This window comes from Triturus cristatus, chromosome 4_1, assembly GCF_964204655.1.
Source record: "Triturus cristatus chromosome 4_1, aTriCri1.1, whole genome shotgun sequence".
In the NCBI taxonomy this organism is placed as follows: Eukaryota; Metazoa; Chordata; class Amphibia; order Caudata; family Salamandridae; genus Triturus; species Triturus cristatus.
In genome coordinates, this window is record NC_140585.1 from 283,974,310 (window position 1) to 283,989,846 (window position 15,537).

The following is a 15,537-nucleotide window of genomic DNA, read 5'->3' on the forward strand; positions in this document are numbered from 1 at the left end:
ACTCCAGCCACCGTCCCAGAACTGGTCTCATTTAATAGGATAGAGAAGAGAGAGGTGGAGGCTGCTATAAATAGGATTGTACCCGCTAAGGCCCCGGGACAAGATGGCATTCCGGGTGACCTATTTAAAGCCAATATTGAGGGATGGGTATCTTACTTTGTGATTTTTATCAATGCTCTGTTGGAAGGCTCGCCGGTTCCGAATTATTGGAAGGGGGCCGAAGTAATTCCTATTTATAAGAGGGTCTAAGGGGGGACCCTGCCAACTACCGCCCAATCAGTCTTATAGATGCTGGACAGAGGCTGGTTGGCAGGGTTCTCCTGGAGAGGGTCCTCTCATGGGCAGAAGAAAATGATATTATTTCGCAGTTCCAGGCAGGTTTTAGGACCCGTACGAGTACGATTGATCAGGCATTTAGGTTGGCGCTTTTACACTGGAAGGTGGTCACCATTGGCAAGGGCGGTCTTTTTTTGGCATTTATTGATCTGAAGACCGCCTTTGACTTGGTCCCCCGTGATCGCCTATGGCTGGTCTTGCAGGAGATGGGGATCCCTCCGCCTATTCTGAATCTTTTGGTTCGTATGCATGATGGTAATTATGCCCGAATCAGATGGGGGTCGCAGGAGCAAAAAACTGACAAAATTCCTGTGAATAGAGGGGTCCGTCAAGGTTGTGTATTGGCTCCCACACTCTTCACGCTTTTCGTGAACGGTGTAGTTTCTTTCTTGCTTGAAGTCAATGCAGAGGCCCCGGTTCTGGCGGGTGATAAAGTCCCTGCATTACTTTTTGCCGACGATACGTTGTTAGTATCGAAAACACCGGCAGGATTGCAGAAGCTGTTAGATCGTTTCTCTCTGTTTTGTAAGCTGAGGGGCCTTGCCCTTAATACTACTAAAACTAAACTTCTTTATTTTAACCCGAGTAGATCGTCCAGATCTACTTTGACTCTCGACGGGATGCCATTAGAGCGCGTCAAAGAGTTTGACTACTTGGGGATTAGAATTTCTGATAAATTTAAATGGCAGCCACATATTCATAAAATGGCGCTTAACCATAAGCGGGTAGTGGGAGCACTGCGGAGGGAATTTTGTGCCTCTATTACCAAACCCATTACTCCTGCTCTCGAAATCTACGTTGCGAAAGCTCTAGGCTGCACCCTTTATGGTGCAGAACTCTGGGGCTTTGGTTGTGAGACGTGTTAGTTACTTCAGAAAATAAGTTCTTTAGGGAGCTTCTATCGCTCCCAAGGGGCACCCCAACCAAGCCACTTCTGAGTGACTTGGGTCGGCGTTCTATCAAAGACCTAGTCACTCTGCGCCCTCTTTTATATTGGGCGCGGTTATGGCCCACTCCAGAGCTTTCTAGATATGCTGATGGCCTAAAAGAGGTCATGAATCTCCAAGGAGCCTACAAAATTGGATGGCTAGTTAATATAAAGAAGCTTCTCTTGGCTATAGGCCTTTTAACAGCTTGGGAGTCTGGGGCATTGCTATCTAAGGCAGAAATTAAGAGAGCCTATTGGGTATGGATCGATTACCAGGAGCAGAGGGATCCAAACCAAGGCAGATTGACTGAGGCATTTCGCCAGCATAAGCCTACGCCCCGCCTTGAGACCTATCTAGACTTTGTCACGAAGCCGAGGGACACATCCCTTTTTATCCAGTTTAGGATGGGCACCCTTGCTCTTCGTGATCGTACTAGTAAGTGGAACCTCCCGCATCAGACACCTGTGGATTGTCCTAATTGCTTAGGTGTTATTGAAAATATCCCTCACTTTTTTTTTTGTATGCCCCGCCTACTCGAAACCTAGATTGAAATGGCTAAAACCTGTGTGCTTGCAGCTTTGAACTAGGGACCACTCTGTTGCACTTAGAATACTTAAGGCTGACGTCAGTACAACCCTACTATGTGGGGTGGCTAAATTTCTTAGTTGGGCATGGTTGATTAGGCAGAAGGCTACATGATGAATTTTTATTATATGTTTCTTATTCTTCACAAAGCTGTCAAAGTTTAATACATCTTTTAAAATGTTTATTGTAACAATTAGGTTTTTATATGGATTCTCTTTTAATGTACTTTTTTATGAATTGTGCTTCAATGTGTAAATGTGCTTTTATGATATCAAATATCGAAATAAAGCTTTGTTGATTGATTGATATATTTGGTCCATCCGACCTTCAATTCTCTAAGCCAAACAGAAGTGCCATCTGGTCTTCTTCTTTGAGAAGATATCGCTGCACTCTCTGACCTGTACTGAACTCCGCAATATGTATCAAATAGCCTAAGAGATTTTAGTTGTAATTTGATATAAAATATTTTGACTTTTTGGCATAACATTTTTGACAAAGCCATTTCGTTTTAAAAGATCCTATGTGAAATCTGTTTATACCTTACACTGTGGTAAAAGTAATGAATGACCCCTAATTAATATGCTTCAGTTGAGATGTCCACAATAATATTTTCAGGTGTGTTCTTATTGGGGTGAATTAGTTATGATCGTTGCTGATGCTTTTATTTTTTCCATTTTTTTAGGGAGTTATTTTGCCAGAGATGCATCCTATTCCGATGGTTATTGTGACTCCAACTCAAGCAGCAAGTCAATGTTTCTGGCGCGTGTGCTAGTGGGTGACTTTGTAAAGGGTAACTACAACTACACACGCCCCCCTCCAAGGCCCAATACACAGGACACCTTCTATGATAGCTGCGTAGACCAGGATCATGACCCGTCCATCTTTGTCATCTTCGAGAAGAATCAGATATACCCGGAATACAAAATAGAATACTGCAAAAATGATCAGAGCTACCCAGAAAACATTACACAAACCTTCCAAACTGGGCAAAACTCCCAGACTCGACAAAACTCCCAGACTAAACCGGATACATCATGTTGCATCCTCTAAAGAAGCAGCAGATCTGTCTTTGTTGAACAACATCGTTTTAGCAGTACTTTGTTAAAAACAAACTGCCTGCTTAAAGAATGCCAGATACTTTCAATCTGTTTATAATAATAGTTTAATTAAATAATCTTAGACTTTTTCAGCAGCTCAATTCATGAGCGACACTGAGGAAAAATCAACTTTATCTTCCATTAATTCAGTTTCCCCACCTTCTTAACTCTACCACTTTTATAGACATGCTTCCTAAAATAAATTGGTCCACTTTTTTTGCTTACTTGTGACCCCAGAGAACTACTTCCTCTGGATGGACTAAAAACACAACAAGCATTGATAAAGCCAATACGTTACACCTATGTGAACGTCCATTATCACCCATACACCATAAATCTGGACGCTTCAGATCTGTGGCACATACCTTAGGCGGTGATTAGCCCTGGTGTTGAACTCTAATTTAAGCTTACAATCAACCAGAACTACTGTGGTGCAGCCATTTACATTCATTCTTCTAATAGGATTTACAGTTTTTGGGTGCCCCTGGGAGTCTTGGCAGACCAGAACTATTTATGGCAAAGTGTACCCTGTAATGAGCCAACCTTTTTACAAGTTTCTCACACGATGCCTATACATCAGAGATTAATACCCATGACTGATGTGGAACACCATTGCATACTTTGGGACAGTGCCTCTATATAATAAAGTCCTCTTGGTTCAGTAGCGTAGCTTGGAAGTCACGGGCACTCATGCAAGTAAATGAAATTGTACCCTTTGACTGGTATTGGGAGAGAAAAAATACAGCAATCATCACGGTTCAATAACCCCCTCAGAGCTCTGGGCCCTGGTGCACTGAACCTACTGCACCAAAGGTAGCTATTCCCCTGTCTGAGTATGAAGGTTCTCATTAAAATGCAAGAACTTAACACAAGCAGTAAAACGTCTACTTTCATATTAAATACAAACCTTGGTTGATGGGAATAAGACTGGCATATAAGTGCAAGTACTTCATCAGAATGACAAAGAGTCAAGCAGTTGTGTGGTTCTGAAGGACACAAATGGGAGACACAAGACATTGTGTGGTATAGAGCAAAGACAAGGAGTAGTGGGGCAGATCGAGTTTAGGAAACAAAGTAATTCAGGGATAAAACACACTTTAGTTAGTAACTTCAGGAACACTGAAACTAAATACAGTAAGTACAATTAATATATTATGCGTTTGGCCTGAAGTCCAGAGTCATTTCCTCACACTTCTTGCCCAGCACTAATCCCTAGAGGTGGGCGAACCACTGAAAGCTCGAGTTAGGCTCGAGCCTGAAGGATGGCTCTGGCTTAGCTCGAGGTCCTGTTGGAACCTTGAGCCCATAATAAGCTAAGCTTTCATGTGACTTGCTCCTGCCTCCTTCCCTGTACCTTGGCTGTAGCGTTTCGGCCAGAGCTGTCTACTTTGGAACTAGGAAATCATATTTGAGTCCTGATGTCAGCTCAAAATAATGTGATTCTGGGCATATGACTTAATCTCCCCAACGCTATAACAATGAATGGTGATCTTGTGTGATTTAACTGGTGCTCATGTAAAGCTCTCCAATTCATTTGGGTCGAGTTTGCGCTATATAAATAAAACAGAAGAGAAGAACACAACAAGGTAAAAACAAAGTTGTTGGACTACCACCATGAAAAGGCTGTCTGAAATGGACATCATAATCCTGATGGCGGTGAAGCCTGTTGTCGGAACTACGATTCCGACCACTGCCTCGTCTGGATCCGATGATCCTGATGAAGGCGGTGGTCTTTCCCCCTAACCTCGGCGGTTCGACCGTCTACATTGTAATGCGGCTGTCGGACTGATGGCCTATCTGTTGGGCTGTCGGTGGCGGTCCGCTGACATCGTAATCAGGCCCAAAGTCTTAACATAAGGAAAGGCAAATAGTTACTCACTTGCTGGCTGATTTGTACAAGTCACACCAGAAAAACCTAGATAAATTGCGGCTTCCCCACCTAAATTGTGTGATCCTAGGCAAATATTTTATTGCAACAAAACTCTCTTCTTCATTTTTGCATATGAAGGCACTTTCAAATATGTGACTTCAGAACACCAGTTGTCCAAAAACCTATTGTGGTTTATTTTATAGACTATAATGTTTCTATATAACAATCTGGCCCATGTACAAGGTTTACATGACCATTTTCTTGCCTCTTAGTTTACTAACAGTTCATGTTTTAAAACTATCACTTTTAATAAAGAACCTCTCAGTGAATTGCTGAGGTATTAATGTCAAAGCTTCCACATGTTGAAGAATAAACTTTTTTGAATTTTTTAGAGAGTTTAACATATCTTACATTATGTTTGTTGTATGATTAACATAGCAAACATTTTTAGAGCTCGGCTCGTGCTTGGGCTTTAAGATCTAGACCAGAGGCTCTCCCTGTCAATTTGGGGGCTTGCCCATCTCTACTAATCCCCACTACAGAAATGTCCCAAAAAAGTTTGCAGTTTTCACATTGTTTGCATGGGTTTCAAATGCCCAGTTGGGAGTTTCTCAATTGCCTTACCACTTTTCTTTCATGTTTGTTGCCTTAGTGTACAACCCATTAATTATATGTAGTCTCCTCCAATTGCAAAATCAAGCCGCCACTCCGAGGCTGAAAACAGTCATTGCACAGCATCCAAACACTCAAAAGAATGACAGTATTTACCATTTGTACAAAAATGTAAAGGAAACTCATGTGTGAATATGCAATGGACCTAGTTGCTTTCAGGATCTATTACATGCAAGATAACTGAAAGTAGAGACCAAGCAAAGCATATCTGTTACCACAAGATTACCCATAGAACTAAAAGGCAATCCACTTGGGTCACGACTAGCCTTCCCTGGATCTCATTGCGCACACACGAGAATCCAGCAAAATGCAAAAGCCTGCAGGAGTTCCAAAACACTGAGGGCTTTTCACCACTGACAGCACAGATATCACCCACCTTTACCATAGGAGTGAAGCGCAACGCTCCTAATACAAGAACAGCTATAGGACGCTAAGGCGTCCCCTGTCTCTTTTAGCCCAATCTCACCAGGGAGGGGCTGTTTAGGGACACACAGTCTGCAGTCCTATGAGCACAGTCAGTTAGACAATACAAATAAATTGCATTTATGTCAGGAAGGTAATTTCCCAACATTAAATTAAGATGAACCTAAAAAAAAGCTTACATACCGGTGCCAAAAACAGACACAATCGAGAGTTCGGATAGCATGTTCTTCTTTTTTAGAAACAGTCGCAAGTTATGCTAGAGTTTAGACGCATAGTGTCTGGGACATTGTCCTTCGAAGTTTGCATTTGTTTGAGCAGCCACTAGAGCTGGGAGAAGTTTGGAGCTGCTGGCTGCCTCCATCATGTGGCACGCATCAGACACCAGGTGCCTTCCATCAGGCTGCGAGCGCTCCCAGTGTGGTAATGGGGGTCGGGGAGGGGCTCTTATGTCTTCAAAAAACGGAGTCAGTCACCGGTCACCATTTGTCCAGAAACTCCGAGTGATCCTGGGTTTTTCAGTAATTTGATTTTTTTGCTTATTGTTTTTGGAGAAAATCGAAGCCTTTTGCAGGCTGCCTCATGTGTCTTACAAAAGATACTCCTGAGCTCCTGAGGGGAAAGAGCACTTAAATAAAAAAAAACTGAGAAGGAATGGACCTCCTAGTCGCTGTTTGAATTGTAAAAAATTGCGATATTAAGGGTTGAATAGGCCACCCAATCCTTCGGGCACCTGTACCATGGTACCTGCTGCACCAATGAATGATACACCCCTGGTTTTGTAAAAAAGCCATCCTTGTTTCAATCATGTCTGGAGACAATTTCCCATGGCCGCACAACATGGCAAGATATCCTTCTCTGCAGCACAAAATATTTTCACTTTTGAATAGATTGTGTGCTGCTTGTTGGCGCTGCAAAGTCAAACAAGGACTCATTGGTTCGTCCGCTATAGTTCCCTGTACCCAAACGCACAAAAGAGAAAGCTGACTAAAAGCTAGGCAGCCGCTCTTGCGATTGTCCGCTCCCCGTGGCTGTGCGGGTGTTTTTTGGGGAAATAAAGTCTGTTGACCAGTCAAATTGCTTTGTGACCTAAATCGTGACTGATCTAATATTTCCATAATTGAATACTTGCGGACAGGTGTTCTTTGCTCTGGAACAGGAGGCATTATCAAGAAACGTGAGGATCAGGCATCTAAAAAACAAAAAGTGACGTTTTTCGTGGCTGCTTCACGAGCCCAGTATGCAAAACCATGCAGCTCAACCTAAATCGGGCTCAATGGAGAGATGCAATGAAATGTTCCCAATGTCTCCGGCCATTTAGAATGTGTGTCCCGGGTTGCAAATATTTTGCAAGGATAACAGTGAGGCATTGTTTGAGCACCTAGCCATTACCAATGCGTGCGAGTGGTGCTGTTCTGCATAGGCAGGCATCAGTATTTTAAAAAGGAGTCGAAAAAGTTCAAAGGCAGAGCTACACAAATAACAAGTGGTGCCAAACACGCTTGAGCACAAAGAAAAATGTAGTGCCATAGAGGACGGAGGAAAAGTTCAAAGGGAGTACTTGGTCCAAGCTCCATTGATGAGAAAACCCACAAATAGAAATACTAACACAATAGGAAACAGCATGCTGTAACCACCTAAGCAAGGAAAACAGAGTGACAAGCATAAAGACAAATGAACAGTAAGGGCGGGCTGTAAGCCCCTGTTAAATTGTTTTTTTAATTACAAAAGATTCCACAAGCACGCACGGACGTGCAGGCGGAACCTAAAAATGAATACAAAAACATCTGTTGTCAGTTTTTACCTGAAGAAATCAGCTCTAGACCTTATAGTAATTATGCCTTAATATAATATATATGTATTACCACTACTTCATCTTTTTTTTTTTTGAAACATGTTTTTTTATTGCAGCATTTTAAGCAAAACAACCATCGGGGCAACCGGCACCCACGTACAATCTCCGATCACACCCAACGGTTGAGCAATGCACACAGCCATTTAGCCCACATCCCGGGGGCCGGGCGGCATATTTAGACAGTTTAAGCAAATTAACACAACGATCGCCTCCTAGCGATGCCCGGTCAATGCCCCATGAGAGCCTCTGCTTTCTGTCCAATCAGATTCTCTCCCCAAGTCCAACTCGGTATAACACTACCCTCCTACCTCAGGAACTCCCCCCCTTGCCCACCCCACCCCCCAACTGCTGCTGATGTAGGCCCCTCCAGTGGTCCCTAACTCTAATTCGTGCCAGTCGTCGGGGATTACGTCTGTTTTCCCCAGCCTCAAGGAACTCCGCTCTCCTCGCGCTCTCGTTCCGCCCGCTCGAGCCGGCTATCCTGCAGAGCCTGCCCGATCATCTCCCAAGCCCTCACCCACTCTAACCCCTTTTCATTATCCGCCTTAGTCGCCTGCCGCCGTCTAATCTCACTCTCGCATCTAGACCATTTTAACAACTCGGATATCCACCGCCCGACTGACGGGCCCTCCCGGGACTTCCAGTGCCATGTAATTTCTCTCTGAGCCAACATGAGCCCCAAGTCAATGAATTTGCTCGTCACTTTCGTCTTTGCTGTGTGAGGGAACCAAAGCAACAAACACGCCCCCATATCAAACTCCACCTCCCGGTCAGTTATTGCATTCAAGATCTCCCCCACCTCAGCCCAGTACGACCCAAGCTTCGGGCACCCCCACAACATATGGTCTAGGTCAGCTCCCAGTGTGAAGCAGCGCGGGCAAGCGGCATCCCGCACCTTAAAGTACCGACTAATCTTTCCCGGGGTCAAATATGCCCTATGGAGGATGAAGAAATGCACCTGCTGAAAGCGGGCGTTCCCACTACCCTTCCATGTCATCCGCAGGATGTGACTCCAGATCGTGTCCGGAATGGGTTTGCCTATGCTTTCCTCCCACCGCTCCTTCAACGCCGCAAGCGGCTCCAGCCCCTCCTGCAGCAATCTAGCCTGGAGGCAGGTCACCGCCTTAATCGTTCCCGCCGCCATCACCACGTACTGGCAGGTCAGGGCCGCAGTGGGTTCCGCCAGCCCCTCCCTCCAGTGTTTTTGTATCGCCGCGCTCACCACCGCGTGCAGGAGATGACTCCCATCCGGGAGGCCAAACTGCTCCTGCAAAACCCCGAAGGGGGCCAGCGCCCCGTCTATGTAGAGGTCCCCCACCATCTGCAGCCCCAGCTCTTCCCACTCCGCCAGCGGGGACCAGTCGCCTCCATGCGGCAGTGCCGTCAGCATCCCCAACGGGATCTCCGGTGCATAAGGTCGCACCGCCTTCGCCCTCTTCATACCCCTCTGCCAGCATAACCGGAGAGTTCGCTCTTCGATGGATAAATCTCTCAGGTCCAGTTTCTGTTGCATGACTATGTAGGACAGGACATGCCTCTGGATGCCAGTCCCCCTTCCCTGCTCCGGGCCTCTGAACACTCTGGCAACCATCTGTGTCAGCACTTGTAGCTGTGCCGCCAGGTAGTATGATTCAAAATCGGGGACCGCTAGTCCCCCCTCTAATTTAGGCCGCATCAGAGCTGTCAGGGCTACCCTTCGCCGTCCCGTCCCCCATAGGAAGCCGACGACCTGCGACTTCAAGTCTTTGAAGATCTTCTGCGGGATCCATATTGGCAGCGTGCGGAAATAATAGAGCAGTCGGGGCAGAGCCACCATCTTCAGCAGCGTAACCCGGCCCAGCACCGAGAGCGGGAGGGCAGCCCAGAAGGCCATGCACCCCTTCAGGGCCCTTATACAACGCCCTATATTACCGTCCAAGAGATTCACGACGTCGTGGTATGTCCGGACTCCCAGGTAAGTAAAGCACGTGGCTTCCCATACCACATCCCGAGTGGGAGGGCAATATGGGACATCTGCCCGCAGCGGGAAAACACAGGTTTTGGTCCAATTGACCTTGAGGCCCGAGAGCTTGCCGAAGCGCGACAGCATCCCCACAGCCCCCTCCAAGGCGTCACCGGTGTCCTCCAGGTACAGCAGGAGGTCATCCGCGTACAGGGAAATATGATGCTCCCCCTCCCCACAGCGAACCCCGCCGTACACCGCTCCTGTTCGTGTTTGTGCCGCCAAAGGTTCCATCGCCAAGGCGAACAACAGGGGGGACAACGAGCAACCCTGCCGTGTGCCCCTGCGCACCGGATAAGCTGCGGATACGACCGCTCCCAGCCTCACCCTGGCCGTAGCAGAGGAATAAAGGACCCGTGTCCAACGTCCGAACCCCTCCCCCAGGCCGGACTTCTCTAGCACTGCATCGAGGTACCCCCATTCGAGGCTATCGAAAGCCTTCTCGATATCCACAGAGAGCACTGCCGGCCGCTGCTCCGGTCCCCAAACGCTGTCCATGATACGGACCAGGCGGCGAATGTTCCAGGCCGTGCTCCTGGTGGGGATAAAACCGGCTTGGTCCTCGTGAACCAATTTGGTCATATGCGGCAGTAATCTAGTGGCCAATATGCGACTCAATATTTTGTAATCGACCGTCAGCATAGACAAAGGTCTATACAACTTCACATCCGAGGCGTCCCTGCCGGGCTTCAACAGCGGCACCACCAAGGCCTCCCTCATCGACTGGGGAAGTCTCCCCAGCTCCATGGCCTCAGTGTAGACCAGCAAGAGCCTGGGCGCCAAGGCATCCACAAACTGCGCGTAGAATTCGACCGGTAGGCCATCTACCCCCGGCGTTTTATTTCTGGCCATCTGCTTAATAGCCACCCGAATCTCCTGCAGCGTAATGGGTCCGCCCAGCACCGTCGCAGTTTCAGCATCCACCCGAGGGAGGCAAAGGGTCGCCAGATAGTCAGTTATTGCGGAGTCCTCCACCCCCAATTGGCTCTCATAGAGGACCGTGTAGTATGACCTGAACCGCTGTAGCACCGTCCCCTGCGAATAAACCACCTCCCCCGTCTCCGTGCGAATGCTCATGACCGGGCAGCCTCGGGGTTCCGGGTTAGCTAGTCTAGCCAGTAGCGTTCCTACCTTGTCCCTTTCCGCATGCACTCTTGACTAGATACCGCTTGTAGTCAAAGCCCCGCAGCCGCTGAGTCTCAGTCGCTACCACCTCCTTCGCCTCAAGCAGCCTATTCTGTAAATCTGGCCGCTCAGGCCTACGCTGCTCCAGATCCCGCAACACCCCCTCCGCCTTCTCCAGAGCCGTCAGGATGGTAGTCCTTACATTCGCAAATTTGCCCATACAAATGCCTCTGGTCACCACCTTCATGGCATCCCACTCCATCGCCCTCGTGGCAGTGGAACCCTCATTCTCCCTAAAGTACTGCTCTACGCCCCGCTGGACCGCATCACTAAACACCGGGTCTTCCAATGTCTCCGGTCGCAGCCGCCATGTCGGGACCGCCGATCGCGGCCGCCGCCACTGCACCGTCAACAGCAACGGGTTATGGTCCGAGATGGTTCTAGTGAGATACTCCGTGTGGGCCATCATGGGCGCCAGGTCCCCGCTGCACAAAATGGCATCTATCCTGACGTGCAGCGCGTGCAACGCGGAGAAGAAGGAATAGTCCCTGTCTCCCGGATGCTGCTCCCTCCACACATCTATCAGCCCCCACCTCTCCTGCCAATCCGCCCTGTGCGCCGCTAACCGGCGCACCGGCGAGTCAGCCAATGGCGGATGCGACCGGTCCAGTGCCACATCAGTGATCGAGTTGAAGTCCCCTCCTATCAATATGGGGCCCGCCAAGAAGTGCGCCAATGAACCCGTCACGCTAACAAAAAAGCGGGCCTGGTCCGTGTTGGGGGCATATATACTGCATAAGGCCACGTCCTGACCATAGAGCTTCCCCCCCACCGCCACAAATCTACCCTCCGGGTCCACCAGCTGATTCGTGGCCTGGAATGGGACTCCTGCCCGTACCCATATCAACACTCCCCTGGCAAACGCCGAACACGTAGTCCCAAACACCTGGCCACGCCATCTCCTCTGCAGCGCAGTGAGTTCTTGTTTAGTTAAGTGAGTTTCCTGCAGGAGTGCGATTTGTATGCCACGCCTCACCAGGTGGGCGTGTACCTTGTATCGTCTAGACATAGTGCGGAGACCACGAACATTCCACGTGAGGCATTTCAAATTAGGTAATGTCCCCATTGCAACCAGTACCCCCCCAGCACACCAATATCCCAGGCCCACCTACAGCAGCGCAACAGAACCCCACAACCAAAACAGCCCCACAAACTCCCCCCCTCCCACTCCCCAGAACAGGACCCAATAATGCACTATCAGCCCCCATCCAAACCTGCAACCCTCCAAACCTTCCCTACTCTGTGGTCGTCTCCACAGAAAGCCTTAGGGGCAGCTCGAGGGTGATTCAGAGCCGACCCAGGGCAGGCCAAGCCCCCCGCCCCGCACCCACAATCCCCGGAATGTCTCAGCACCATACCTGCGAGTCCGCCGAGCACCGGGACCCCCAGCCAGACCCGGATTCGCAAATGTGGCCCCACCCTCCGTATCACCCGTTAAATAGTCCATCCGCCGTCTGCGGGGTGACCGCCGGTCCCCCGGAACTGTCAGCCTCTGACACCTCTCCGCCGGACTGCCCGGCCTCCTCACCAGAGTCCGAGCCCACTGAAGTCTGCTCCCCTTGAGAGCCCGTGATGATCGCCGTCGCAGCCAGCGCCCTCCGCCTGTCGTCCGCCATCTGTCCATCCCGCTCCGCTCTCTGGAGTTTGTTGCGTTTGCGGATACGTTGAGATTTCCGCACTTGGACCGGTTTCTGTCGCTCCTTGTCCTCCTTCCCCCCCCCCGGGCCGTGCCAGCGCGATACGACTCCAGCCACGTCCACGCCTCGGCAGGGGCCTGAAAGAAGTGGGTCGTCCCGTCCAAGATAACCCGCAGCTTCGCTGGAAACAGCAGGGAGTATTGTAGGCCTTCGATCCGCAGTTCTTTTTTCACGGCCAAAAAGGAAGCCCTGTTCTTCTGTACCTCCTGCGTGTAGTCTGGGAACACCGTGACTGAGCTGTTGGCCACCTGAAAGGGGCCATCTGCGCGCGCCTTCTGGATTAGCAGGTCCCTGTCCCTATAATGCAATAGTCTGACCAGCATGGGTCTGGGAGGGCGGCCCTGCGCCGGCGGGCGAGCCGGGACCCTATGCGCCCGCTCCAGGGAGAAGAAGGGGGAGAGGCCCTCCGGGGCCACAGTCTTCTTAAACCAGTCCTCCATGTATGCCACAGTGTCATCCCCTTCAACTTTTTCCGGCAGGCCCACTATCCTCACGTTGTTCCTCCGATTGCGACCTTCGGCGTCCTCCGCTCGCTTCTCCAGCGTCGCCAGACGGCCCAGGATATCAGCAAGTTTGCGTTCCGTGGTCACCGCCGCTGGCTTGAGCTCCCGGATCAACATCTCATTGTCTTTGACTCTGTCCGCTAGTTTGGCATGATCGGCCCTCAAGAGTCCCAGCCCAGTAGCAACCTGCGCTATGTCCTGGTGCAAGGCCTCCTTGGTCGCCGTGATTGCCTCCAGGATCCCATCCAGCCGTTTGTTCAGGCGCCGTTCCTGCGCTGTATCCCCCGGGTCATCGTGGGCCCCACCAGCCGCGGCCGAGGCCGCCGCCCGGCCGTGCCCAGGGGGCAAATGCGGCGCGGCACCCTTAGTGGTCATCCCGCTCCGCACCAGCTCTAGTTCAGGGCCTCACCGGCAGGCAGGTCAGTCCCACCGTCCGTCCACTCCAGGAGAGAGGATCCAGGGCCTGGCGCCCGCTCACCGAGCTCAGTGTTCTCCTCGGGGGGCGGTCCGCTCCCCCAGGGCCCGGCGGCCCAACAGCCCGGAGTCCCTCCGCTCGCGGCCAACAGGTCGTCCTCCCGCCAAGGCCACCCTCCACTGGCGCAAGGGCCCTCCGCGGCCCCTCGGAGCGTCAGCAACAGCGCAGGCTCACCACCTCCCCGCTCCAGCGCCGGGGACGATCCTGCTCGATCCACCCCACTGGGCCAGCCTCACATCCGGGGGGGGCGCCACCCCGCAGCCACCCGGCCCGCCGGTCCGCAGCGCTCCACAAGCCTGGCGCTGCTATCTCTTCAGGCCGCCATCCGGCCGCCACCATCATTGGGCGCGTTTCGCCCGGCCCCGCCGCCAACTCCCCCGTTGCCCCCAAGCTCGTCCTCTCCTCAGCCCAGCAGCCGCTTTAGCCAGCCACGTCCTTCCGCGGGCAGTCGCTCAGCCCCGAAGTCCAGCGTAGGCTCCACTGTTCCCCTCGCCGTTTGCATTGGGCGCCCTGAGGCGCGGCGTCACGCACCAGGAGCCGGACTCCCTTCACCAGGCCGCTGCGTGCTCGTATGGGGGAGGGGCGGCAGAATCTTCAGTCGCCGCCGCGGCGGAGAGCGCCTCACACCAGCACCGTGTCCCCGGAGCCCCGGGCAGCAGGCGATCAGCCCCGCTCCGCTACGCCAGCAGCAAGCCTCCCCGCAGTCTCGAGCTCCCGTCCGGCACTGTTTACACTTCGCCGCTCGGGGCCGCCGCCATCTTGTTCTGCGAGCGCCGCTCGTCCCGCTCCGCGACCCGGCTCCAGCACCTCGCCCGGGCCCCCGCCGTCTCGTTCTCGGCGTCCACTGTCGTCCCGGCGCTCAGCGCAGCAGGCTCGCGCCAGCAGCGGCGCGTTTTGGCCGGTTTTCAGGATAATTATCGGGGATGAGGCACGGAGCTGCAGGCTCACGCCGCCATCCCGATCGGCGTCCAAACCACGCCCCCCTATTACCACTACTTCATAAAGGTTATGTGGGCAAATGGGCACACTCACTCATATTCTTTGGCATTGCCCTAAAATACGGGCATACCGGGACGCAATCTTACAGGATATCGACTCCATACACCACACGGAAATACCCAGATTTCCCAGCCTTCTAAATACCACTTACTTCTCGTCTTAAATCATGTAGGGGGACGTGCAATTACTCTAGCACTAGGCGCTGCCAAACAGTCGCTGCTGGCCCTTTGGGGAACTGAAGAGGTTCTGACCAAACTAGACTAGCTATACAAGGTTTGGGAGACACTGGGCATGGAGAATATCACGGCAGGCTTGTTCCGAACCTTACCCAGATTTGACAAAACATGGGCCACCACCATTGAGTTCCTCTCCTCCGAATTTATGGAACTCACCTGCCCAAGATACCTCTGAGTACTGCGGCTCCCCACTGCGAACTCCCACCCAGAGGACCACACCCAAGCTGAAAGATTACTCCCCCCAGTGGATATCTGTTAGCGCTACGGAACCAGAGTCTTCATTAGGCCTCATACTTCTCAATCCTTTCTTCTATACTTTCACCTCTCTCCTTTTCTCTGTGGGTTTCCCTTTGGAATGCTCACCTCTTATTGCTCCCCACCGGCCATGGGATGTAGGTGGTTGCTATTGTCAATCTATGCATCTTAAAAGTTAATAAAAATGATTTAAACCATAAAAGGTATTATACATTTTTTAAAATATTTTAAGACTAATTTTAATCGTTTTAAGCAATGATATTGTTGGTTGACGTAGTTTTTGCTATGTAATAATGTTCGAATATGAGTTTATCATATAATTATTGAATACCATTGTCAACCAAATGTAACACATGTTCCTAGTTTATGTTTTCAGCAGATTCTGATTCCTGTCTGGAAGTTGACTGAAATGTCAAACTCA

The 15,537-nt window shown here is 50.7% G+C and overlaps 1 protein-coding gene across 1 annotated transcript in view; it reads left to right on the forward strand.

Annotated features, from left to right (window-relative positions):
• The window catches only part of LOC146854282 (protein mono-ADP-ribosyltransferase PARP12-like), a 1,246,301-nt gene extending 1,242,490 nt beyond the window's left edge, over positions 1 to 3,811 (forward strand). The window contains exon 15 of the mRNA XM_085652063.1: positions 2,533 to 3,811. Coding sequence (XP_085508189.1) covers positions 2,533 to 2,900 — 368 coding nt within the window. The 3' untranslated portion in view covers positions 2,901 to 3,811. The remainder of the gene's footprint in view (positions 1 to 2,532) is intronic.
• Positions 3,812 to 15,537: the final 11,726 nt, after the last annotated feature.